General features: G+C 45.4%; 1 protein-coding gene across 4 annotated transcripts in view; it reads left to right on the top strand.

Annotated features, from left to right (window-relative positions):
* FAM227A (family with sequence similarity 227 member A) overlaps window positions 1-25,709 on the top strand; it is a 78,295-nt gene extending 52,586 nt beyond the window's left edge. For 3 of the 4 annotated variants that reach the window (XR_004343914.1, XR_004343912.1, XR_004343913.1), the window contains 5 exons: window positions 2,798-2,955; window positions 5,115-5,267; window positions 12,718-12,858; window positions 19,368-19,499; window positions 25,466-25,709. Coding sequence is in view for 1 of the 4 variants with exons in the window: in XM_032594038.1 (XP_032449929.1) it covers window positions 2,798-2,955; window positions 5,115-5,267; window positions 12,718-12,858; window positions 25,466-25,547 (534 nt within the window). In the remaining 3 variants the exon portion in view is untranslated. The remainder of the gene's footprint in view (window positions 1-2,797; window positions 2,956-5,114; window positions 5,268-12,717; window positions 12,859-19,367; window positions 19,500-25,465) is intronic. The other variant, XM_032594038.1, reaches the window with a different exon arrangement.
* Window positions 25,710-25,946: the final 237 nt, after the last annotated feature.

The following is a 25,946-nucleotide window of genomic DNA, read 5'->3' as shown; positions in this document are numbered from 1 at the left end:
GAAAACAATTTTTTAATGTTTATTGTTTATTTATTTTTGAGAGACAGAGAGAGAGACAGAGAGCAAGCAGGGGAGGGGCAGAGAGAAAGGGAGACACAGAATTTGAAGCAGGCTCCAGGCTCTGCACTGTCAGCACGGAGCCCAAAATGGGGCTCGAACTCATGCACTGAGCGATCATGACCTGAGCCGGTCAGATGCTTCACCCACTGAGCCACCCAGGCGCCCTGGGGGAGCAAGACTTTTGGCTTAAAGTCCCCACAAGCCTGAAGGCAGTGGAGGGCAGGTGAACTCCCTCCAGTGCAAGAATCGGGGCCTGTCAGGAAAGGAGGGTGGATTCTGGGCAGACAAAAGAACAAGTTTAGGGTAAATGGGGAACGAGATTAGTGGACCCTGGGTCCACTTTGGAATCTTCTAGACTGTGGGAAACAATTTGTTTTTCACCAAATAAGTTCACCAAAGCAAAATGACCGCTTATCTGCCATCACCATCATTTCATAGAAGGAAGGTTATTAATACAAAAAAGCGGAAAAGGCAATCTCAGAATAAAAGAACGTCCTTAAAGTGACTCACACTCACTTTAAGTCAGATTTACGACAATATTTTTTTTTTCCTTCTTGCCCTCATTTCACTGGAGACCAGTGAACACAGACTTGCCCCCTCGTAGGCCGTAGGGTTTAGGAGTCTTGGGCTAAGTGATGTGCAGCTTCCTTACTAGCCCCAAGTTTCTGTGATCCCAGTGGGATCTTGCTGTTGAACAGTGATTCTCCATAGGGGCTGGGGAGGGGCAAGTTTGCCCCCTGGGAGACTTGGCCCCTGCCTGGAGACATTTCCAGTTGTCACAGCTGGGAGTAAAGGAGGAGATGGCATCCTACTGGCATCTAGAAACCAGGGATGCCACCCAGCTTCCTACTATGCACAGGACAGCTCCCACCACCATCAGTTTTCTGGCCCAAGATGTCGAATGACGAGGTTCAGAGACTGTTATAGACAGAAGAAACATCTCAGGAAGCAATTCAAGTCCAAAAAGGATTAGAGAAGAGTGCACTCAGGCGTCGTCACAGCCCTTATGCAGGAGGTAGAGTTTTTTAGTTAAATTATAACTCCTTCTTTAAATAAAATGTATTGCTTCTTTAACCCAACACCCCCCAACCACTGCAGAGACCTCTTAACCACTCCTCACATCCCCTCTCACCCACTGCAGGAGTTTCTCTGCATTGCACTCCTAGGGATCTGCAGAAAAATTAGTCCGATTACGTTAAGCCCCAGCTCAAACCTTCTGGTGGCTTCTATCACACTTACAAAAGATTGTGGTTCCTTACCTTTTCACAGCACCCCCCCCCCCCACAGACCACTTCATGGAAAAGATCCCTCTCCTCCCCCGTCTCCCTTCCCACCACCCTCCACCCTTTGCCCCACTTCTTTTTTTTTTTCTTTTTCTTTTCTTTTCTTTTTTTTTAAGATTTTAAGTAATCTCTACACTCAGTGTGGCCTCAAACCCACAACCCTGAGATCCGGGTTCAAGAGTCACATGCCAAGCGCCCCGCCTGCTTGATCCTTATCTGAAGCACTTATTATTCCATAATGTCATGTTATTCTTTCATTTGTTGGTTTGTTGATTGTCTTTGTCTCAACTGTAATGCAAGCTCCATTAGAATTTGTCTTCTCGGCTGAATCCCCAGCACCTAAAACAGTGTATACACGTGGTAGGGACCCAATAAATATTTGCCGAATGAATCGTTAACATTTTGGTAACTATGCTTCCAGTCTCCCGTCTATCTTTTTTTTTTAACTGATTTATTTCATAGAAAAGATACAGGGGCACCTGGGTGGCTCAGTTGGTTAAGTGTCCAACTCTTGATTTCAGCTCAGATCATGATCCCACCATCATGGGCTCAAGTCCTGTGTCGGGCTCTGTGCTGAGCATGGAACCTGCTGGAGAGTCTCTCTCTCTCTCTCTCCCTCTGCCCCTCTCCCCAACTTGCACTCTTTAAAATAAATAAATAGACATTAAAAAAAAAAAAAAGAAAATACATAATACCATCTACCCAATTTTGCCTCTTGATTTTTAAAAATTTTATTTTACAGACAGAGAGCACGTAAGCAGAGTAGAGGGGCAGAGAATCTCCGCACTGAGTGTGGAGCCTGACACGGGGCTCAATCCCATGACCCTGAGATCATGACCCGAACCTAAATCGAGAGTCAGATGCTCAGCTAACTGAGCCACCCAGGCACCCTGCATCTTGGGTTTTTTTTTTTAATTTTTTTAAATGTTTATTTATTTTTTGAGAGAGAGACAGAGCACAAGAGGGGGAAGAGCAGAGAGAGAGGGAGGCACAGAATCCGAAGCAGGGTCCAGGCTCTGAGCTGTCAGCACAGAGCCTGATGTGGGGTTCAAACTCATGAACCGCGAGATCATGACCTGAGCTGAAGTCGGACGCTTAACCAACTAAGCCACCCAGGCGCCCCGGTGCATCTTGATTTTTTAATCCTCTATCAGATATGAAACAGTTCCTTAGTATTGACTCTTCATAAACATTTTAATAGTGGCATAACTATTTCTTGGGGTAGAGACACCAACATCTTCTTGAACACTCGGTTTATTCTGATCTTTTGCCGTTGTAAATATCTATCTGATTTAGTACTTAAATCTTTTTTTCTTTAATTGGTGTAATTTCTTTAGGATGGCATCCTAAAACTGGAGTTACTGGACAAAGAATATGATGAGTACTTTTCCATTTCTTAATACAGGCTGTAAGAATGACAATATCTTATTTTTCCCTCTCTCTTTCCTATTCAGTCTTACCCAGCCTGCAAAAGCCCCGAGCTGACTTTGAACTTCTTCAACATTTACGGGAAGAGCCCTCTGATTGTGCACTTCCTCCAGAACCACGCCAGTCTGCAGCAGCACGGCAAAGACGTGTTGATAGTCAGAAGGGAAAAAACCAAGAGCATCCCATATCCTTTCCTCCAGTGGGCAGGGCTCACGTTACGCCAGGCCTCTGCTTCTCCCAGAAGCAAGGGTGTGGAGAGGTACCCAGCCCTGAGCACAGTGCTTGGCGCATAGTAGGTGCCCGTCAAGGATAGCCATTGATAGGAGCCTAAGGGTCGTTTTAGTTCCAAATCTGCCTCATGAGCTAGCTGTGTAGGATCCTGGGCAAGTTAATTTCCCTGTGTGCAAAATCTCTTCCTGTCTACCAGGGTGAATGCTAACTAGGTGTTCAAACATATTTTGCAGCTCAGTAATGCCTCCCAGAGGCTCACTGACCCTAGAGTGTGTATCGATCAGGATTTTGGGTATGGGTTTGTACTAACCTCCTCCTCACACACACACCCCTCCTCCAGGTTCATCAGCGAATCCCTGGCCCTGTTGGCATTTATCTCAAAGATTGGGGAACCGGCTCAGATCTTAAGAAAACAGATGTGACATGTTGGTGTCCTATGTCCTAGCAAGCAGTTTGCCATAGGGGGTCAGAACAGGGAATCCGGTAAACCTGGACTCAAGATAACAACCCAACTGTTGACCAGCTGAGTGACCTTAGACAAGGCTCAGCTTCTCTCTTAGCCTCGTTTGTTGTTGTTGTTGTTGTTGTTGTTGTTGTTGTTTTCCATCTATAAAATAGGATAACAACACCTGCCTTCTAGGGCTGTTATGCAGAATACAAGCACAACAGCCATAAAGGCTTACCATAGTGCCTGGCAAGTAACAAGTGCTTGAATGTTACCTGTCAATACACCGTTTCCCAGCAGGAAGAGCTTCCAGAATGGACTGGGCAGCACTTGCCCGGTAGAGCTCATATCCCCAAATGTATTTATATGCCTATAGGCAGAGAATAATAGCTCACATTTCATAGCACTTTATTATTCATAAAGCACTTTCCCATGTGTCACCTCTTTGCTCAGTAGACAGTGGAATGCAGCGGAAGGAGCCTGGGCTGGGGACACATAGGCCCAGATTTGAGTCCCAACTCAGCAAGCCACCGGCCTTAAGGTCTCGTGTGCACAGTTTAACCTCTGAGCTCAATGTCTTGATCAGCTCCTTCCTCAAATAGGGATAATCATACCAAACCAATAGAGTTGTGACCAGGATTATGTGGTAGATGGCTGACTCTAAATAAGTAATAACTATCGTAATTATTATTAACATCATCTAAGGTAGGAATGATTATCCCTATTTTACAGAGGAGAAAATGGAGACGTAGACAATGACTTATCTTGACTTGAGATCCCAAACTTGTGAGATGCTGATGGATCCAGAAGGGGTAGAGAGGGAGGGGGAGGCACGGAGGTGGGGGAGGCACAGAGGATTTTTCAACGTACCCACATGATATAGAGGATGAGCCCTTGGGACGGAAAGGAAAGGAAAGTTGGAATCCCTTCCTCTTGGCCACTGTGACGATAGAGTAAGAATTGTATTTATTTGTTTATTTTTCGTTGAAGTGTAGTTGACTTACAATACTGTAATAGTTTCGTGTGTGCAACACAGTGACTTGACAATTCTATACATTATGAAGCACCTCCCACAATAAGTGTAGTTACCATCTGTCACCAGACAGAGTGGGAATTTTAAATATTTTTTTTTTCAACGTTTATTTATTTTTGGGGGGACAGAGAGAGACAGAGCATGAATGGGGGAGGGGCAGAGAGAGAGGGAGACACAGAATCGGAAACAGGCTCCAGGCTCCGAGCCATCAGCCCAGAGCCCGACGCGGGGCTCGAACTCCCGGACCGCGAGATCGTGACCTGGCTGAAGTCGGACGCTTAACCGACTGTGCCACCCAGGCGCCCCGAGAGTGGGAATTTTAGATGGCAGTCCCAAGAAAGCATTTCCTAGCCTTTCCATCAGCGGGAGGAGAGAAGGGCTTTATTGGGGAGGATAGCCTCTTGCCTTCCAAAGTAGGCCATGGTCAAAGAGCAGGAGTCATTTCCTGCTCAGATTCCAGTGGTCTGGTCCAGAAGCAGGTCATTTTCCCCACTCTGCCATCTCACCACCCCCCCCACACCCCCCCCCCACCCCCGCTCCCGGCCTGGCCATGCACGAGGCCATCCCGCTGATCAGGCTCAGAGTCAATAATACCAACTGACAATGTGGCGGTTGCCTTGACGGCTGAAGCCACTGAGTCCATCCTGACGTACGCCGAGGTCATCGAACTGACCCTGATCAACATGAAGAAGCGGAAGGAAAACCTTCGCGTGCTGAACTGGCTCCACTGGAATGAATGGAGTTATTTTCACGAATACCTAAAGGCACTACAAGAAAACTTCCTCAGGTATTTAAGGGCTTTAGGGAAGGGACGTTGTTTGAGCACCTGTCTATTGTCACACGTGGCAGGTTTTAATTGGAGGCCTAGCCCTGGGACTATCTTTTTTTTAAGTTTATTTATTTTGAGGGGGGGGGGGAGTGGGGAGGTGGGGCAGAAAGGGAGAGAGAGAGAATCCCAAGCAGGAGCAGGCTGCGAGCTGTCAGCGCAGAGCCCAACGCAAGGCTTGATCCCACGAACTGTGAGATCATGACCCGAGCCGGAATCTAGAGTCGGATGCTTAACCGACTGAGCCACCAGGTGCCCCTAGCCCTGGGACTCTCTTAAGCACATTCGGCTTTCTTGTGGTTAGAATGTAAACCCCAGAAAAACAGAGACCAGATGTTTCCTTGAAAGTTATTTTTTTCTTAAACTACAACATCATTTATGTTCAGTGAAAAGAAACAAACAGACCTGGAAAAGCACCTGGCCAACATTTTTCTAGAAAAAGACCTAGTCTTTTCTCCTGGGTCCGTAGAGGTGTATCTCTAAACAATCTAGTTTACAATCTAAACAATCTGTCAACCTAGTTTTTAGACTTTTTTTCCTGCTTAGCAGCGCATTATGGATATTTTCCTGTGCCTCCAGCCATTTGCAATATTTTTAATTTCTTTAGAAAATGTTCAGACCTTCCAGAAATGTTAAAAGAACAGTGCAGTGAACATTGTATGCCCTCACTGTGTTTACCAATTATTCACATTTTGCCACATTTTCTTTCTCTCTGTAGCAATTAGGTCAAATTCATTTCCCCAGTGGTGCCCAGAATATCCTTTTTGGTCCTACTTTGACTGCTTCCCAGACAAAGATTGGGAATTATAATTTTTGTGATATCACTTTGGCGTCTTTTAATCTATACCGGTGCTCTTCCTCCAGCTTCGTTATTATTCCCTGAATCAATTATTACATTATTAGTTTCTTATGACATAGATTTTTTTGAAAGACTCAAGCCACATTCTGGATTTTTCTGATTATTCCTTCAGGGTATCATTTATTCCAATATATCCTCTATTTCTTAAAAAAAAATTTTTTTTCATGTTTATTTTATTTTTGAGAGAGAGAGAGAGAGAGAGAGAGAGAGCGAGCGAGCCTGAGTGGGGGAAGGGCAGAGAGAGAGGGAGACACAGAATCCCAAGCAGGCTCCAGGCTCCAAGCTGTCAGCCCAGAGCCCGACGTGGGGCTCGAACTCAGAAATGGCGAGATGATGACCTAGGCTGAAGTCAGATGCTTAACCCACCCAGGCGCCCCTATCCTATATTTCTTGTAGATGGGACATCGGGGCTATCCTAGGTGCTTGATAGGATTCAGATAAGATCTTTTTGCCAAGAACACCTCATAGACAATGTTGTGAATACACACGGCACAACACCGGGAGACACCCGGTGTCAGGTCAGCCAGACCTGTGGTCTCTGCCAGGCCTCTCCACCGTAGACTCCATTTTTGTGTCGTTAGTCTGTAATAAGCGACGTGATTCCTTGAGACTGGATGAATAGGTTCTCCCCACATCTTCGCCCAGTGGTTTTAGCATCCCTGGATGGTTTTTGCCCGAATCAGTTCTTATATTTGGGTGTGCAAAAGGGCCATCTTCCGCCTCCACCATCCCCTCCCCATTTAATAGCTGGCACTTCTCTGTAAAGAAGAGATCACCTTCTTTCGCTCCTTGTGTCTCTCCCTCTCGTGTCTTCTTCACCCGCTCCGTAACTCTTTCACAGGGACATCCTGGCCACAAAGGAAGCTTAGGAAACAGCTGGCAAAGAGAAATTAGATGTCCATGACTGGACCAGAGCAGGACCCGCTGGGCACTTCATTACCCAAAATAACACTGGATTCAGGGAGCAAGGGAGAGAGAGAATGGCTGTTGGCTAGGCAGCTATCTGTATCTGCCATAATAGGAGAGAAAGACAACCATGAACACATAGGTAACTACTTCAGATACCAAGTGATATAGTGGCGTTAGTTTCAAAACATGATCCACGCACACTCACAAAAAACCCAGTAAACACCAGAACCACAAAAATGCAGTTCAGCCTAAATGTTCACCAAAAGATGATTGGTTAACAAGCTGTCATATGTGCATATCTGCAGCCAGGAAAAATGGCACTGTGAATTTAATGCTCTTATTTCATAAGGAAGGATGGTCACAACATATTATTGAGACCAAAAAAAAAATCAGGATGTGGGGTGCCTGGGTGGCTCAGTCAGTTGAATGTCTGACTCTTGATTTCAGCTCAGATCATGATCCCAGGGTCATGGGATCAAGCCCCGTGTCGGGCTCAGCACTAAGCATGGAGTCTGCTTAAGATTCTCTGTCTCTCTCTCTCTCTCTCTCTCTCAAAAAAAAAAAAAGGTAGTTAAAAAAAATCAGGCTGTAAAATAGTGTGTGTGATAGACACAGTTATTTATCCCCATTTTACAGAAGTCGAGATCAAGGACAGAACCTTAGAGGGCCACCACATATATGGGGAGGACAAAATATGGGGCAGAGGAGGAGTGGCCAGAAGGAAAGTCAAGATGCACCAACCATGAGGCCAAGGGAAGAAAGGGTTAAGGGAAGCAGTGATCAGCAGTGGGCGTGCCAGATGGAGAAGCCTGGGGCTGAGACAAGTTTGGTGATTAGGTAGAGGATGGTCTTAGCAGGGCTGAAGTCCGACACCAGAGTCTGGGACCTTAGGGGCAAGGTGTGGACCCCCAGGGGTGAAGGAGACCACTAAGAAGCAGAAGGAACAAAATTCTGTACCAAAAAGGGCAAGGTTGGATGGTGAGTAACAGGGCTGTTTAAATGTAAAGTGGAAGATACAAGCCGGTGTGAAGGGGGAGAGATGGGAGTTGCAGGTGAGGGAGGAGAGGGTCAGGATCAGGAAGCGAGGGGACCCGGAAACGCTCTCCAGGACTCTCCTTGCTTCTGCCTTCGTTACTTTAGTTCCATATGCTTTGTTTCTTCTTTACTCATTGTCCCAACAGATTTTCAGCCACTTCTACGCACCAGGTGTTATGTCCTGTCTAGAACATACATGTCTGTCTCTCCCAATAGTTGCAACAATCCTTGAAGGTGGGATCCTTGGAATGACAGCGGCTAGGGTCGGGATGGAAGGGTTTTTATTTGCTGGCTCTGCGATGTCGGGCCGGTCACATGTATTCAGTTTCTTTGTTGGTTAAATGAAGATAGTATTTCCTACCTTGGAGAGTGGCACCGATCAAGTAAAATAAGGCACATAAAGCCTGTTTACAGGGCCAAGCCCACAGTAGGTAATTGGACCACTTAGAATAAGGCTTAGCTTCGAGTGACAAAAGAACTCAAGATAGTGGCTAAAACGGGATACAAATTTATTTCTACTGTTTAAAAGGAGTCCAGTAGATATGGCAGGTTGCAGTGTCAGGGACCCAAGTCCCTTTTGCCTTATTTCTCCATAATCCTTCGCCCATGATGCAGCTTCATAGTCTAATATAGCTGCTCGAGCTCCAGCCAACAGGTCCACGTTCCAGCTAGTAAAAAGGAAGCTAAGTCCGAAGAAATGCATCCCTCCTGTGAGTCCCATGCAAACCTTCCATTTTTCATTCCATTTTTCATTCCATTGACCAGAAAGAGTCACACCTAGCTGTGGCATTAGCAAGGCAAAAATAATTTAGGGCTCATACTACATTTATTGAACATTACATCTACAGTGTATTTATTTCAGCGATATATAAGGACATCCTTGTCTAATAAAGGCATCCTTATCAGGTGAATTATAGTGTAGATATTTTAAGACAGGAGAAGCTTTGTAATTGTGTGTGAGCAATCTCATTGCTAAATATATCCACTTTTTGTTGGAGAAGGCATTTCATGAAGTGATTCTAAAAATTTTGTCTGCAGAGGAAAATGGTGGCCTCAAAACACATCTGTGCTGTCAGACATCAGGGCAGGGCTACCCTTGGGGAAGTAAGGCCTGACTGGGTAGAATATGGTTGTGGGGGCCTCTGGGGAGCAGGCAGTGGTCTGTTTCTTGACCTGGGTGCTGGTTGTGGGTGGGCTCAGTACACAAAAACTCCTTGAGCTGCACATTTAGAGTCTATGAACTCTTTGGTATCTATGTTCTAAAGGAACATATTAAGGAATTCCTTTTCCTGGTGTGTTCCTTTCCCTTGAAGTACTACAGTGGCTTTGCAGTTACCTTAGTATTTAAAAGACTCCCATCAGGGGCGCCTGGGTGGCTCAGTCGGTTAAGCGTCCGACTTCAGCTCAGGTCACGATCTGGCGGTTCGTGAGTTCGAGCCCCGCGTCGGGCTCTGGGCTGATGGCTCAGAGCCTGGAGCCTGCTTCCGATTCTGTGTCTCCCTCTCTCTCTGACTCTCCCCCGTTCATGCTCTGTCTCTCTCTGTCCCAAACATAAATAAATGTTAAAAAAAAATTTTTTTTTTTTAATAAAAATAAAAAAACAATAAAAGACTCCCATCTGAAAGAGATCCATAATGATGAAGCATTGATGGATGCAACTACACGGTGTCTGGGATTTGCTTCAAGATAACCCATTTGGGGGCCGTCTGGGTGGCTCAGTCAGTTAAGAATCTGACTCTTGATGTCGGCTCAGGTCATGATCTCGCAGTTGTGAGATCGAGCCCCGTGTTGGGCTCTGTGCTGACAGCACAGAGCCTGCTTGGGATTCTCTCTCTCTCTCTCTCTCTCTCTCTCTCTCTGTCTCTCTGCCCCTCCCCAGCTCACATGCATGTGCGTGCGCTCCCTCTCTCTCTCTCTCTCTCTCAAAATACATAAACATTTAAAAAAATAATAAAAATAAATAAAATAACCCATTTGGGGTGGGAATGGGGAGTGCAAAGGGAGTAATAAATGAATCAAGATTAACCTGTTGGTAACTACTGAAGTTAGTCTAATGGATAAATGGTGTTAATTATGCAATTTTCTTTACTTTTATATATATTTTTTGAGTTTGTTTTTTTTTATTTTATTTTATTTTTTTTTAATTTTTTTTTTAACGTTTATTTATTTTTGAGACAGAGAGAGACAGAGCATGAACGGGGGAGGGGCAGAGAGAGAGGGAGACAGAATCGGAAGCAGGCTCCAGGCTCTGAGCCATCAGCCCAGAGCCCGACGCGGGGCTCGAACTCACGGACCTCGAGATCGTGACCCGGGCTGAAGTCAGACGCTTAACCGACTGAGCCACCCAGGCGGCCCTGTTTTGTTTTTTTTTTAATGGTAGCCGTAACAAAAAACCAAAAGGTGACCCATGCCCTTTGGAGTATTACTTGCAGATGGGCTAGGACTCCTCTGGGACCTCAGTTACCACTTACAGAGAATGTCAGTTAGGAGAACTGTTTTTGAAGTCGGACAGACCAAAGCTCTGTCTCTCTCTCTGCATGAATTAGGTCCATCACGTAGCCTGTGTGAGGCTTGGATACCATCTGTAAAACAGGGACACCGATTGTTCTCACAGGACAGTTGTAGGTGAACGGCGTTCCGTTGTAGATATCTAGCTCTGCGCCTGGCTCAGAGGAAGGGCTCAGTAAGTGAAGGCTGTCAGAGATCATACCCGCAAGCCCACACCACGCAGAACAGGACTCGGAGTTGAAAGTCTGTAGTGGGGGGAGACCCGGAGCAGCCCCCCTTAGAAAAAGCAATCCAGGAGTCCCTGCTGTAGGTGTGCACCGAGGGAGCCGGGTCACTGGCTGCCGGAGAACTTCGTTTACATGTGAGTCCAGAGCCCCCAGTCCTCACGCTTGTCCGGGGGCAGAGCACCCACCATTCGGAATGCTCTTTGCAGAACCCCGTGAAAGGTTTCAACATATGATTCTGTCCCACAAACTAAAGATGCTTTTCCAGTGGAAAATACGGGCCTAAGGCACACGTAGGCTTCAACAGCTCAAGAAGTAACAGTATAGAAAATATTACCGAGGAATTACGTCAACGCCTTTCCGTCAGAAAACGTGATCGTAACAAGGACACGTGCTATTTGCTGTCCCTTGCCTCTTCGTCGTACGCAGAAGCAGGCTCCCCAGGGTTAAGAAAAGTTGTGGCGGAATGTTGTTGCAGCAGAATTTCTTCCTTTGACGTGGGAAAAGATGCCCATTGTTGGGATAACCATTGGTTTTGATACAGGCAGACTGAGTCCGAGGACCCAGGGAAGGGTCCCCCAGGACCAGCCGAAGGGGTCCTTGACTTCGCGCAGGATAGAAATCAAATGCAAGCCAGAGAAAGTGAAAAGACTTTATTGAATAGTGTCAATGACAGGTAGAGAATAGCGGACGGATTGTCTGGGAGACTTGGAAAGGAAAGGAGAATGAGTCTCATCCCTGCTTGGGGTTAGGGGCTTATATTGGAAAGGGATCTAAGGTACGTGTTTCTTCAGGAGTCCAGGGTGGCGTCCTATCAGAGGTGTCAGAACAACAGGTTCCATAAATTCCCGAAAGTAGGGATATTGATGCCAGTGTCAGCCTGGAACGTGTTTGGGATCCGGCTCCTCTCAGACATTATCGGGTGTCTGGGGGCCAAGGACAAAACTCAGACAAGAATTAACTTTCTTACTTCCCCCTAAAAGTGGGAACACAGCTTCTTTGGCTCATGCAGAAATGAGACCTAGCAGAAAAACAGCAGAGACGGAGCCTTTCTAAAATGGAAGCCCTTCAGCCTCCCTACCTCAGTTTAGGCCAAGTTCAATGCTGGTTTTTTACCAGTCCTTCTGCATCTATCCTGCGTCAGCGGAGAAGTATCTGACAGCATCTTAATTCGCACGGATACATTTCTATTGCTATTTTGTGTACCCTGAGCGCCCATGTCTGCTTCTTCATCAAGTAAATGTCTGCTCACATTTCAAAAGTCAGCTGGTTTATCATCCAATTCATCATTCCAAACGTGTGCCACACACTTATCTGACACACTCCGCCGAAAACCTTCTGTAAGAACACCGGGAGGAGTAGCCGGTATTTACTGGGCACTTCCTTTATTTATTACGTACCAGACACTATGCTAAGCACTTGACCTGTATAGTAACTCAATCAATCCTCACCACAACCCCACTTCCTATTATCACCGTGTTGAGATGGGTCCCCCGGCCTGGAGAGCTTAAATAATCTGCCCAAAGTCACACAGCAAGTGGGAGAGCCCCAACCTGAATTCAGCTTGCCCTCAAAACTCAGCTTTCTTTCAGATCGTTGATTTCTTCACCTGTCCTCCTAATTTGAGTGTGTGTTCCTTGAGTTTAGGAACCACATCTTCTCTAGGTCTCCAAGGGCTGATATGACCCCTACAGCACACAGCTGGGGCTCATGACCCAGTTGTTGGTATGGAGTCAGCTCTCCACTTTAGTCAGCTGCTCTTAAATGAGTACATTTGTAAATATTTGTCTCTCTTTACGTATGAAAATAGGAGTGAAAACATCATGTGGACTCTTGAGGTTTTTTTTCATATGTGCCGTTGTGATTTCCCCCACAGGGAGGTGAAGAATATTGATCAAAGAGCATTGGATCAAAAGAAGGCAAATCGCATGTTCATCCAACCTTCAACCTTCATTGAAGAGTCCCCCGACAAGAAATTTAGAGGAAGCCATGAGAGGGAGATGGCGTTTATTTCAAGGTTTGTTCTGTTTTTCTTTCTTTTTTTCTTTTTTTTTTTTTTTGATGTTTATTTATTTTTGAGAGAGAGAGAAAGAGAGAGAGGCAGAGAGAGAGGGAGACACAGAATCCGAAGCAGGCTCCTGGTTCCGAGCCATCAGCACAGAGCCTGATGCGGGGCTTGGACTCATGAACGGTAAGATCATGACCTGAGCTGAAGTCAGATGCTTAACAGACTGAGCCATCCAGCTGCCCCTTTTTCTTTCTTTCTTTCTTTCTTTCTTTCTTTCTTTCTTTCTTTCTTTCTTTCTTTCTTTGTTTTGTTCTAATGTTTATTTATTTTTGAGACACAGAGAGAGAGCTCATGTGTGCAAGTGGGGGAGGGGCAGAGAAAGGGAGGCAGAGGATCAGAACCGGGCTCTGCACTGACAGCAGAGAGCCCGATCTGGGGCTCTGACCCGAGAACCATGAGATCATGACCTGAGCCGAAGTAGGACCGTGTGACCGACTAAGCCACCCAGGCACCCCTCGAGGTTTGTTCTAACAAAGACCGTGGAAAAGTGGAAATGTGACCACTGTCAGAATTCTTAATGATGTGGAAATGTTGGAAATTTCAGAGCCGACGGCCAAGAAAGAATTTTTGAGACATCTTTGGTGCAAAAAGGTGGTTTTACTAAAGCAGGGGGACAGGACCAGCGGGCAGAAAGAGCCGCACTGGGGTCCTCAGGGGTGACTGATCATATGCTTGGAAGTGAGGTAAAGACAAGGGGACTTTTCCAAAAAGGAAAAGTCAAGGGGACTCACCTCCAAGAAGCTTAGCTATTGTCAAGCTAAAGTTGTTTTTCCTGCTAGCAAAGCATGGACATTAAGACTGTTGGAAGTTCCTGGAGGAACGTCACACTCTGCCTGTCTCAAGGACCTGTCAATGGGCTGCGGGTTATAAGGAAATTTAATTTTATCTACATTTCTTCCTGCCTCTGTTCCCCACGTCACTAATACATGGAAAAGAGCACATGAAGGTTTACTCACTTTTATGTGTTATTCACCCAACTCTCATTTTCACTATAATTCATGGTAGTAGGCGGTGAGGTTTGGGAGTGAAGGGGGGGGTGTGTTTGTGGGGTTTAGAGCTGACAGCCAAGAAGGAACTCTTGAAGACATCTTTGGTGCAAAAATGTGGTTTTAGTAAAGCACAGGGACAGGACCTGGGGGCAGAATAGCTGCCCAAGTGTGGGGTTGACTATTTTGTGGAGTGGGGGGAGAGAGAGTCCAGAGGTAGTTTCCAGAGACTTTCATATGCTAAAGACGCACAGATTCCTGGAAGCCTAGCTATTATCAAGCTAAGGTTGTTTTCCCCTCTGGCAAAACATTAACATTAAGACAGTAGGGGGTTCCTGGAGGAATGCTATTATACTCTGTATTTGCCTCAAGTATTTGTCAATGGGCTGCAGGTTATAAAGAAATTCAGTGTTACCTGCCATTTCCTTCTTGCCTTTGGTCCCCAGATCCCTATGGAGGGGTGATGTTGGGGCTCCAGGAAACTGAGTCTCTAGGTTTCTAGAGATGAGGCTATTGATAAGATTGCCTTTTTCTTCTAATTTAGTAAGATATTTGTCAACTGATAGATATTCTATCGTTTGTTTTCTGTCCTTTCCTTTGTCCTTTCCTGTGTTCGGGTAGCCGGGAGTGTCCAAGGAATATCATACATATCCCACCTGGGAGGAGGGGTTTCTGCTAGCTTGTGCTTGGCCCTCCGCTTGCCTTAGGCTCCCTCACCTGTAATAAGAGTTACCAATGATTTTGTACCTCCTCTGTGCCAAGCATTTGTACTTTATGAACTGTACGTCAGTTCAAACTAGCTCGAGCGGGGGAAAGTCCAGTGGCTTCAATAACTGGGAAGGCCACAGACAGGCCGGCTGCAGGCATGTTGGACCTAAGGGCTCAATGACATTTTAGGTTCTCTCTCTCTCTTTTTCCCTCCCACCCCCTTTCCCTCTGTGTGCTGGCTTGTTTTCCAAGCTGCCTTTGCCTACAGAAAAAGAGGGCCACGGACAGCCCCAAGTCTATGTTCTTACTGTCTATGACCTCAGAGGAAGAGGGACATTCTTTCCCAGCCTCTATAAACCAAGCTTCATAAAAGTCTGATGGCTCTGCTTGGGTAATGGCCCTACCGATCTGTGTATAACACAGTATTTAAGTATTCTTGAACACTGTGTTCAAGAAACAGTGCTATTTGATTAGCCAGACCTGAGTGTCCCTGTGGCCTGAGAGAGCAGGGCACAGTCAGTGACGTAAGTTGAATGGGTGAGATGCCATCAGACAAAGACAACATGCCTACTTTATATCTCATCAAACCCTATTAGATATCATCACTGATGGGGTTTGGGGATGATGGTGGGGTTCGGAGCTGATGGCCAAGAAAGAATTCTTAAAGACGTCTTTGGTGCAAAAAGGTGATTTTGTTAAAGCATGGGGACAGGACCCTTGGGCAGAAAGAGCTGCACTGGGGTCATACCCGAGTAACTAACTGTATACCTTCAGGTTGGGAGAGCGTTATGGATAGAGTAAGTCTCTAAGATATTTTGGAAGCAAGGTTTCCAGGACCTTGAGGGGCTAGCTGTGTTAGGCAAACGCCATTTGTTACGGTTTAGTAAAACCTCGGTCATGAGACCCTTCAGATGTATATCAGGGGGTCATACACTTGGAGTAGGATTGCCAGCATATATCTTGCGGGAGTTGAGATAAAGGAAGTTTCGAAAGGAATTTTTATATGTTAAGGTAGACTTACGGGATCCTGGAGGTTGGGATAATGTTAAGCCAAGATTCCCTTTCGTCCCTAGCAAAGTGTCATCATTGAGGCAGCTGAGCTCCTAGAGGGAGGTCACTCTGCCCGTTTCAAGGACGTGTCAGTGGGCTGTAGGCAGTAGCGAGTTTAATTCTTTTTGCCTTTGTTTCTCACATCACCATGGCAAGTACTTAAACCCCCTTACATCTATTTTTTTAAATCTTTTAATTATTTTTGAGAAAAACAGAACATGAGCGGTGGAGGAACAGAGAGAGAAGAAGAGACAGAATCTGCAGCAAGCTGCAGGCTCTGAGCTGTCCACACAGAGCCCGAAGTGGGGCTCGAACCCCCAAACCGCAAGATCATGACCCGAGCTGAAGTCAGAACTTCACCGGCGGAGCCACCCAGGCGTGCCCCAAACCCCCTTACATCTCGACAAGGGTGATATTAGGGCTCCAGGAAACAGAGTCTATAGGTTTCTGGAGATTAGGTTTGGATAAGATTGCCTTTTTCTTGCAGTTGACTGTTATCGGTAGACTGAAGGAGACGCCTGTCCTGCATGACTGTGACCTCTATCCGTCAGCCAACTTGCTTCTTTCCTTTTCCCCTGTTCTTGGGCAACCAGAAGTGTCCGAGGAATATCACACATTCCCACCTGGCAGGGGTGGGGGGTTGCTGTTAGTCTGTACTTTGCCCTCGGCTCCCCCCACCCCCCCATCAATCACTTCCATTTTACTGAATGGAAAACTGAGGCACTGACAAGCCAAGTAAACACTGACTGAAGGCCTAATGTGCCAGGTCCTAAAGATACAAAGAAACAAATACAGGCAAACCTTGTTTTGTTGCTCTGTGCTTTGTGGCACTTTGCAGATGCTGTATTTTTTTTTTTTTTTTTTTTTACAAATTGAAGGTTTGTGGCCCCGTACATGGAACAAGCCTATTAGCGCCATTTTTCCCAACAGCATTTGCTCACTTCCTATCTCTACGGCACATTTTGGTAATTCCTGCAGTATTTCAAACTTTTTAATTATATTTGAATTACTGCAATCTCATGATAAGACTTTAATGGACGAGCAATTGCTTGTAGGGGTGAGCATCCGCTCCTGGTGAAGACACTATGAAGATTGTTGAAATGACACCAAAGGATTTAGAGCATTCCGTGAACTTAGTTGATAAAGGGCTCTGGTTTTGAAAGAAGTTCTATGGGCAAAATGCTATGAAACAGCACTGCCTGCTACAGAGAAATCATTCGTGAAAGGAAGAATCCATCCACGTTGCAAACTTCACCATTGTCTTATTTTAAGACATTGCCACAGGGGCGCCTGGGTGGCTCCGTCGGTTAAACATCTGACTTCGGCTCGGGTCATGATCTCAAGGTTTGTGAGTTCGAGCCCCGTGTCAGACTCTGAGCCTGGAGCCTGCTTCGGTCTACATCTCCCTCTCTCTCTCTCTCTCTGCCCCTCACCCACTCATGCTCTGTCTCTCTCTATCTCTCTCAAAAAATAAACATTAAACATTTTTTTAAAAAAAAGAAAAGAAATTGCCACAGCCACCCAGCAGCCTTCAGTAACCACCACCCTGATCAGTCAGCAGCCATCAACACGGCGGCAAGACCCTCCACCAGCAAAAAGATTACCACCTACTGAAAGCTCAGAGGTGGTTAGCACTTTTTTAGTAATAAAGTATTTTTCAGTCAGGCTAGGTACATTTTCTTAGACATAATGCTATTGCACACTTAATAGATTGCAGTATAAGGTAAGTGTATCTTTTATATGCACCGGGAAACCGAAACAATAATTTACTAGCATTATTGCAATATTCACTTTATTGCAGTAGTCTGGAACCAGACCTGCAATATCTCAGAGATATGCCTCTATTTTTAAAAATATTATTTTAAGTGCTGTGTTATAATAATTGTTACTATTACTTTATAATATTATGGAGGTCTAATTTACCATAAAATTTGCCCATTTTAAGCAGACGATTCAATTAATTTTAGTAGATTTACAGAGTTTTGCAACAACAGCTGCTACAATCCAGTGTTAGAACTTTTTCATTATCCCAGAAAGATCCTTCATGCTTGGTTGTAGTCAATCTGTTACCCTCTCCGTTTTCAATTATCTCTCTGGAAATGACATATAATATTGCCACTTTATTTCAAGAGCCAGATATTACGGTGATGTTAGTTTCAAAGGAGACTGGGAAGTGTAGTTTAAAAAAAAATCTGGACATATTACCATCTTAGACAAAAACTGACTCCGTCGCTAAAGAAAAAGGAAGAGTGGATGATGGGTTGGTAACTAACCATCTCTGTCACAGATAGATCGTGTTATACTCTCCATTTTTGAGAAGAAACCAAAGCTTAATGGGTTGAGAAATTTAGCCAAGGAAACTTTCCAATCTTTTTTTTTTTTAAGTTGATTTATTTATTTTGAGAGCGAGAAAAAACACGAGTGGGGGAGGGGCAGCAAGAGGGAGACAGAGAATCCCAAGCAGGCTCTGTGCTATCCCCACAGAGCCAGACTCAGGGCTTGATCTGAACCACGAGATCATAACCTGAGCCAAGATCAAGAGCCACCAAGGCACCCTGGAAGCCTTCCAGTCTTAAAGGTTACAATTTTAATTTTCGTCTTAAAGAGGAGAAGACCACAGTTTTTTTTTCCTTTTTTAAACAATTTATTTTAGAGCGGCACCTGGGTGGCTCCGTCATTAAGCATCTGACTTCCACTCAGGTCATGATCTTGTGGTTCATGAGTTTTGAGTCCCACATCTGGTGAACTCATGCCCCGCTTCAGATGAGCTCGAGCCCTGCTTCTGTCTCTCTCTCTCTCTCTCTCCCCCTCCTGGGATTCTCTCTTTCTCTCTGCCCCTCGTTCACTTGCGCTCTCTCTCTCTTTCAAAAAAAAAAAAAAAGTATTTTAGAGAGAGAAAGCGTGTGAGCAAGGGGAAAGGGCAGAGAGAGAGAGAAAGAGAGAGAGAATCTCAAGCAGGCTCCATGACGAGAATGGAGCCCGACACGGGGCTCAGTGCCACCACCCTGGGATCGTGACCTGTGTGGAAATCAGGAGTCGGACACTCAACCAACTGAACCACCCAGGCACCCCCACAATTTTTTGATAATAGCAGTTTGACGTGAGACCCACCGGCTTGAACCGCAGAATCTCCCAGGATTGATAGTGACTCACTGATCTATCAGAAATGATCTCTCTGATACCCACCTTAGATTCTCGGAAATATAAAAAGCCAACTCATTTTAATTTATGAATATTGTTGCTCCCCCCGACTTTCCCATCTTCTAATTACTTCTTAATCTAGTAACTCCTAGCTGACCCTTAAAACCCAGCTCAGGTATTACCTCCAGGAAGACTTCCCTGACTTGCCTACTCGGGGTGCCCATTGTGTGCCCTGCACTCTCCTGATCGTGCCCCACAGAACATAGCCTACTTAGTCACAGACTTGCCTGTCCGCTTGTCCATCTCCCCAGAGTGACGATTTGGGGAGCTCTCTCAAGAGAGCTTGTTTCCTTAGGGGCCAAGTTCAGTGCCTGGCATCCAGCAGGCCCTCAGTTAGCGCTCAGAAGATGGATGAGGGGACCCTGCGCCAGTCATTTGCTGTCTGCCGTTGTCATTGGTTCATTTGTCAGCTTTTTCTTTCACCATCCATCAAGATTCCAGCGCAACCTTTGAAGAAACCACATGGAGTTCTGGATCTGAGTTTTGTAAAGTCTTTTTGGTTTCCCCCCACAGGAAGGAAAAGGAGGGGAGGAAACGAGAAGCAAGACAGACGTTGAGCCTCTCTCCCTCGTCACTCTCAAGCCCTGATTAATTCTCTTCCCTGGGACTAGGAAGCTCCCGCAGGAGCCCGGATATTTCCGCCAGGTAGGGTAAGACAAGAGGAACAAAAGGAAACTGTAGCCAAAGACTGAGAAACAGAAACCGGGAAATACTCCACGATAGTTTTACAGTTTTTCCGAGGCTGCGTGAAAAGCAGAAGTGGTTTTTGGTTTCGTTTTTATTTTGTTATTTTTTTTTTTGCTTGGCTAACCGCATTTACTCATGCATTTACTCTTTCGCCCATTATCTTATTTGAAATACTACAACTAACAGTGTTTTATTATACTATGATAAGGGCCACCGTTTATTAACTAAACACACTAAGCTCAACACGCTACAAACATCACCTCATTTTAACCTTCGCAGCAGCCATATGAGTAGAGGTTACCCATTGCATTTTACACGGCAGCAAGCCCAGGTTCAAAGAGGCTTCCAAAGTTCCCTGCGGTAGACACTGAATAAATCACAGTAGCTGACACACAGTCCCTATTTTCAAGGGGCTCGCAACCTGGTGGAGAGAAGGCAGGTGTATCAACAAATTAATGCCCTAAGCTCCAGAGGTGCTTACACAGAGGGGACCCAGGAGCCATGCAGAAACACTTTACAGAAGCGTGGTGTCCCTTGACCCACATCTGGGAAAGATAAGAAGGTGTCTGCCAGGCAGAAGGAGCGGGTGAGGCAAGAGACAGGCATTCTTGGTGGACAGAGCAGCGGAGGCAAAAGTTCAGAGGCAGGAATTAGCATGGCAGGGGATCAAGAAAGTGTGTGACATGGGGCGCCTGGGTGGCTCGGTCAGTTGAGTGTCCGACTTCGGCTCAGGTCATGATCTTGCGGTTCGTGAGTTCGAGCCCCGCGTCAGGCTCTGTGCTGATGGCTCAGAGCCTGGAGCCTGTTTCTGATTCTGTGTCTCCCTCTCTCTCTGCCCCTCCCCCGTTCATGCTCTGTCTCTCTCTGTCTCAAAAATAAATAAACGTTAAAAAAAAAAGAAAAAAAAAGAAAGTGTGTGACAGGGTTTCCGGGAAGGTGAACCCAGAGAAGATCCTTTGACAAATCAGGAAGGGATATCATCTGTGAAGCACTTTCTTTTCTTTTTTCTTTTTTGTTTAATGTTCATTTATTTTTGACAGAGAGCAAGACAGAGCATGAGCAGGGAGAGGGGCAGAGAGAGAGGGAGACACAGAATCCCAAGCAGGCTCCAGGCTCCGAGCTGTCAGCCCAGAGCCTGACATGGGGCTCGAACTCACAGACCGCAAGATCACGACCTGAGCCGAAGTTGGATGCTCAACCGGCTGAGCCATCCAGGCGCCCCAATTTTCTAAGTCTCAGGGACCTGCTGAAAGATATTAACAAGAGAACCACATGATCATACTTGGATCATACTTGGGTTTTAAAAGTCCTGATGGCCGATGAAGCAGTAGAAGGCGCTTTGGCTCTAAAAAGATCCGGGGTTTTGAATCTTTGCCCTGCATCCTCAAGTACCTACTTCTCTGGGTCTGTTTCCTTGGCTGTAAGAAATGTGGATGGTTGCTACGTGTAGCAACCAAAGAACCCGGCATAGAACCTGTCAATAATCAACAGGCATCCTATTATTGTTTCATAAATCTCCTTACGTTCCCGCATCCGGGACGCTTTGAGCTTGGCTGCCTGAGATCCCTGGCCTAGCCCAGCCCGGAAGGACTCCCTGGTTTTCTGGGCTCTGGAAGGCCGGGTTTCACACCTCTTAGGGCAGGCATAATCCTTCTCACACATCACAGGGCACTGAAACGGTGAAGCTCCAGAAAAGACACAAATTCTCACCTGCGGGAGGGAAAAGTCTCTAAGCTCCTAAAGTTTTGCATTCAGACAGGGCGTAGCCTGGGCCTGAAGATGTCTCCCTAGACCCTTCTTTCAGAGTCACTAAGGACGGGGAGGGGGGTGGGGGGACGGCAGGCTTTCCAGAGCCTGAAGAAGAGCATGCCCCCTCTTCCTGTTACAAATACTGGAAGGGAAACTGAGGGAAACCGTCTTCGCCCCGTGCTAGGCATAGTCCATGGTCCCATTCAAGTCTAGGAACAGTTCTGTGGGGTGAATTTTATTTTTCCTGTTTTTCAAAGGAGGCCGCTGAGGCTCACCAGAGTCGAGACCCAGGCCCCTCGTGGGTCCCTTTCAAACATCTGTAGCTCATTGTGCTGTTCCTTTGCTTAAAATCTGCAGTTTCTCCTCAAACTCCTGAGGATCTAGGGTTAAAATTCAGTCTTAGACACAAGGCCTCGAGGTAGCCCCACCCCCACTCCCAGCCACCTCTCAAGCCACACCGTGTCCCCGCAGCTATGGCAGGAGGCTGAGCTCTTCCTGCCTTTGGGCCTTGCTGGGCACGAGCTTCTTCCCCTGTAGGAAATGCCGTTCTCCCTCCCGCCCCTGACCTCTCTGTCCGGCCAGCCCTTGCTACTTCTGCAGAGTCCATGCAGACGATGTCTCCTCCTCCAGGAAGCTTTCCCTGACACACACAGAGGACATCATGGTCAAATGCTTCTCCTCAGAGCTCTTAGACCTTTTTTAACATGAAAATTCACTGAGCCCAAAGTAGTGCAAGGAACTACACTTGACCCTCGAACAACACGGGGTTTAGGGGCACAGTCAGAAATCTACATGTAACTTGACTCCCCCCAAATGTAACTACTAACAGCCTACTACTGTTGACTGGAATCCTTCCCAATAACATAAACAGTCAATTAATACATATTTTATATGTTCTATGTATTATATACTGTATTCTTAAAATGAAATAAGCCAGAGGAAAGAAAAGGCTTTGAGAAAATAATCAGAGGGGTGCCTGGGCGCCTCAGGAGGTTAAATGACTGACTCTTGATTTCAGCTCAGGTCATGATCTCGTGGTTCAAGGGTTCGAGCCTCACATCAGGCTCTGCACTGATGGCGTGGAACCTGCTTGGGATTCTCTCTCTCCCCCCCTCTCTCTCTGCCCCTACCCTGTTTGCTCTCTCTCAAAATAAATAAGTAAGCTTAAAGAAAAAATCATCAGGAAGAGAAAATACCTCTTCAGTACTGTAAGTGTATTTATTGAAAAAAGTCTGCATAGAAGTGGACTCACATACTTCAAACCCGTGTTGTTCAAAGGTCAAGTGTACATTGTTCCTTTCTGGACTGGGAGGTTTGGGGCACACCCATTTTAGAGAAAGCATCTAGTTGTTGTTTTACAGGATTACTGCTCTAGGGAGGGGGAAGAGGCTGGTTTCAAGTGCAAATGGACTGGCAGGTGATCAGATGCTGACCTGCTCTAGGCCTTTTCCTGAGCTCAGAGCCCTGATTCTCCCATGTGCTGCGGGACAGGACAGCCAGAGGTCATACTGCTCTTTGCAGAACCCCGTAAACATATCACCACTCTAAATTCCGGCACCCGCAATACAGGTCTGGCATAAAATTTAAATCTTCAGTATATCTACAAACTTTGGTAACTTCAAGTAACACATAACATGTTAAGAAGTTACAACTCGATTACTAATTAATTTTTTTCTTAATTATAACTTTTACTTATTCATTTGTTTTATCACCTTGAGCAATGGCACCCAATAGCATTGTGCTTGTCAGGTCCTTGCTCTGTTCTAAGCATGGTCCGTGTATTCTCTAGTTCCCACGGCATCCCTGTAAACTATGGGGTGTCATTATCCTTGCTTTATAATGGAGGCAACTGAGGCTCAGAGAGGTTTAGAGACTGCTGCCCAGGCTCTTGCATTTGGTAGACAGTACAATGATTTGAAACCGGCAGTCAAACTTTACGGCCTGAGCTACACCCTATATTTTCAAGTTTATTTATTTATTTTGAAAGAGGGAGAAAGTGGGGGAGGGACACAGAGAGACAGAGACAGAGAATCCCAGGCAGGCTCCACACTGTCAGTGCAGAGCCCGACGTGAGGCTCAAACTCATGAACCATGAGATCATGACCTGAGCCGAAGTTAGATGCTTCACTGACTGAGCCACCCAGGCACCCCTGGCCTAACTATTTTTAAGAGAAGTCTTCTTTTTGTTTAACTTTTTTTAAAGTTTATTTATTTTGAGAGACACAGAGCGCGAGTGGTCGAGGCGCAGAGAGAGACAGAGACAGAGAATCCCAAGCAGGCTCCACCCATCAGCTCAGAGTCCGATGTGGGGCTTGAACCCATGAAACCGTGAGATCATGACCTGAGCCACAACCAGGAATCAGGCACTTAACCGACCGAGCCACCTAGGCACCCTTAAGAGAAGTCTGAAGTAAATTTAATATGAAGAAAGTTTTATCAATTTATTTTTTTCTTTTGATTAGAGAAATAGCCACTCATACCGGAATGTAGCAGCATGGTTTGCACCCCACTGGTTTGGGCTGTGGAATGTTTCAGGTTAGGAGGGGCTTATGAATACTATTATTTCTGACATTTTGATATTTTCAAATGTAAGAGGACGGCAACCAACTCAATTCATTTTAACGAGTATTCATTGCTCTTTCCTCTTCCTTAAATATGCTTTAGCAACTTTTTCATGTGGCTAACTCCTACCTGATCCTGAAAGGCCAGCTCAGGCATCACTACCTCCAGAAAGTCTCCCCAGACTGCACTAGTGACTGCCTATTTTGTGTTCTGTGCTTTTCCAAGCTTGCTCCATTGAATATGACCTACTCTAGTGATGGAATTATCTGTCTCCCTCTCTGTACTATAAGTCTCACAAATTCAAGGACCTTGTCTCATTCAGCATTGAATCTTTTGTACCTGCTCCTGTGGCTGGCACGTAGTAAGGATTCAGTGAATTTTTGGTGAAGGAATTAATGATCAGCTACTGTGTGTTTAGCATTCTGCTTCAGTCAATTGCTTATACAAAAAATTGATTTCATTTTAGGACTTGGCCTCTCTATACCCATAAAGTTGGAAATAAATCCTCTTAAAAGCTCATACTGATTTACAAATGTTTCTGTTTTTATTTGAATTAAAATAATACATATTCATCCTTTAAAAATTAAGTAAAGAAGGGGTGCCTGGGTGGCTCAGTCGGTTAAGTGTCCAACTCTTGGTTTCGGCTTAGGTCATGATCTCACAGTTTCATGAATTTGAGCCCCGTGTCCGGCTCTGCACCCACAGTATGGAGCCCCACTTGGAATTCTCTGTCTCCCTCTCTGTCCACCTCTCCCCCACTCGCGCTGTCTCCGTCTCTCTCAAAATAAATAAACTTAAAAAAAAAAAAAGGTGGTTATGAGGATTCAATTGGTTAACATACGTAAAGCACTGAGAACAGTGCCTGATGCAAGGTAATATATAAGTGCCTATTCAATTAACTGATTATGGAAAGCATAACGCAAATGCTAATTAACTAATAACTAGTTCTACAAAGCTTGTTACAAAAAATCGCACCCCTCTGGACCTCCTTTGCATTCTCCAGCAACACATTTCCACTTTCTTAACTGATTGTTTTGGTGTTTGTTATCCTTCTAATGTCTAAATACCATGGTGCTCTTTGATTTTTCAGTGTTAGGCATTGTCTGTTGAGTTCCTACCGGGAGTGGCTAAGGACTGGGCTGTCTCTCATATGCACACACTTTCTGTCTCTCATCCTCCTGGTGTGTTTCTGTTGTGATTCGGTTTGGACCACTAATCAGCATTATACCATCAACACAACTGCCGTGAGCCGTGGAGGGTACGATGGTATTTTTGTTTTCTTGTAAAACTTTTTGCTATCCCTGGAACTAAGCCTTTCTCTCTTTTTAATCTGCCTGTTTTCTTGCCTTTTTTTTTTTTCTTCATTATGTACTTATCACAGTTTATCTCCACATTTCTCCTTGGCCACCTAAATCTCCCCCCAATACATTCAGACACTTCATAGTCTATCAATTTCACCTTCATTTCCCAGCCTCCTGACCAGTTTCACTCTGGGTGGTTTCACTCTAGACTGTTGATGTAATCCTGGGGACTTAACTTCTGCATTCCCTTCAGCACACTGGTTTTTCAATGTTTGTTTTTAATCTGTTTGTGTCTTTATGATTCATCCACAGGAAGGACACCAAGGAGTCAAAACCAACTCAGAAAAAGGAAGTCAGTTTCCATAACCCCTCACCTTGTAACACACCTGGATGAATCCTTATCCAAGAATTGGGAGAACTTTTGGCTGAAGCCTGCCCATGTTGTTGGGTTTCATCTAAAACAGAAACAACAACAAAAAAATAATACTGCAACACATTTAATCATTCCCAGTCCATGGGACAAAGAATATTAAAGTTCACTTCTCTCTGGACCAAAGTCAGGATTTAAACTGAAGTCACCTCATTCATTCATGCCTTTACCAACTAAATCTTCCACTCATTTAGTAGCAGTAATACTATGGAATACATAATATTATTATATAACACAGTAATAGTAATCATAGGAGAATCATTTATTGAGCACTTAATGACATGCCGAGTACTCTGTTAAGTCCTGCTTTTTTTTTTAACTTTTTTTTTTTTTTTTTTACTTGAGAGATAGAGAGAGACAGAG

Source organism: Lynx canadensis, chromosome B4 (assembly GCF_007474595.2).
Source record: "Lynx canadensis isolate LIC74 chromosome B4, mLynCan4.pri.v2, whole genome shotgun sequence".
In the NCBI taxonomy this organism is placed as follows: Eukaryota; Metazoa; Chordata; class Mammalia; order Carnivora; family Felidae; genus Lynx; species Lynx canadensis.
The sequence above is the reverse complement of the archived record's forward strand: the minus strand, read 5'-3'. Positions and strand labels throughout refer to the sequence as shown.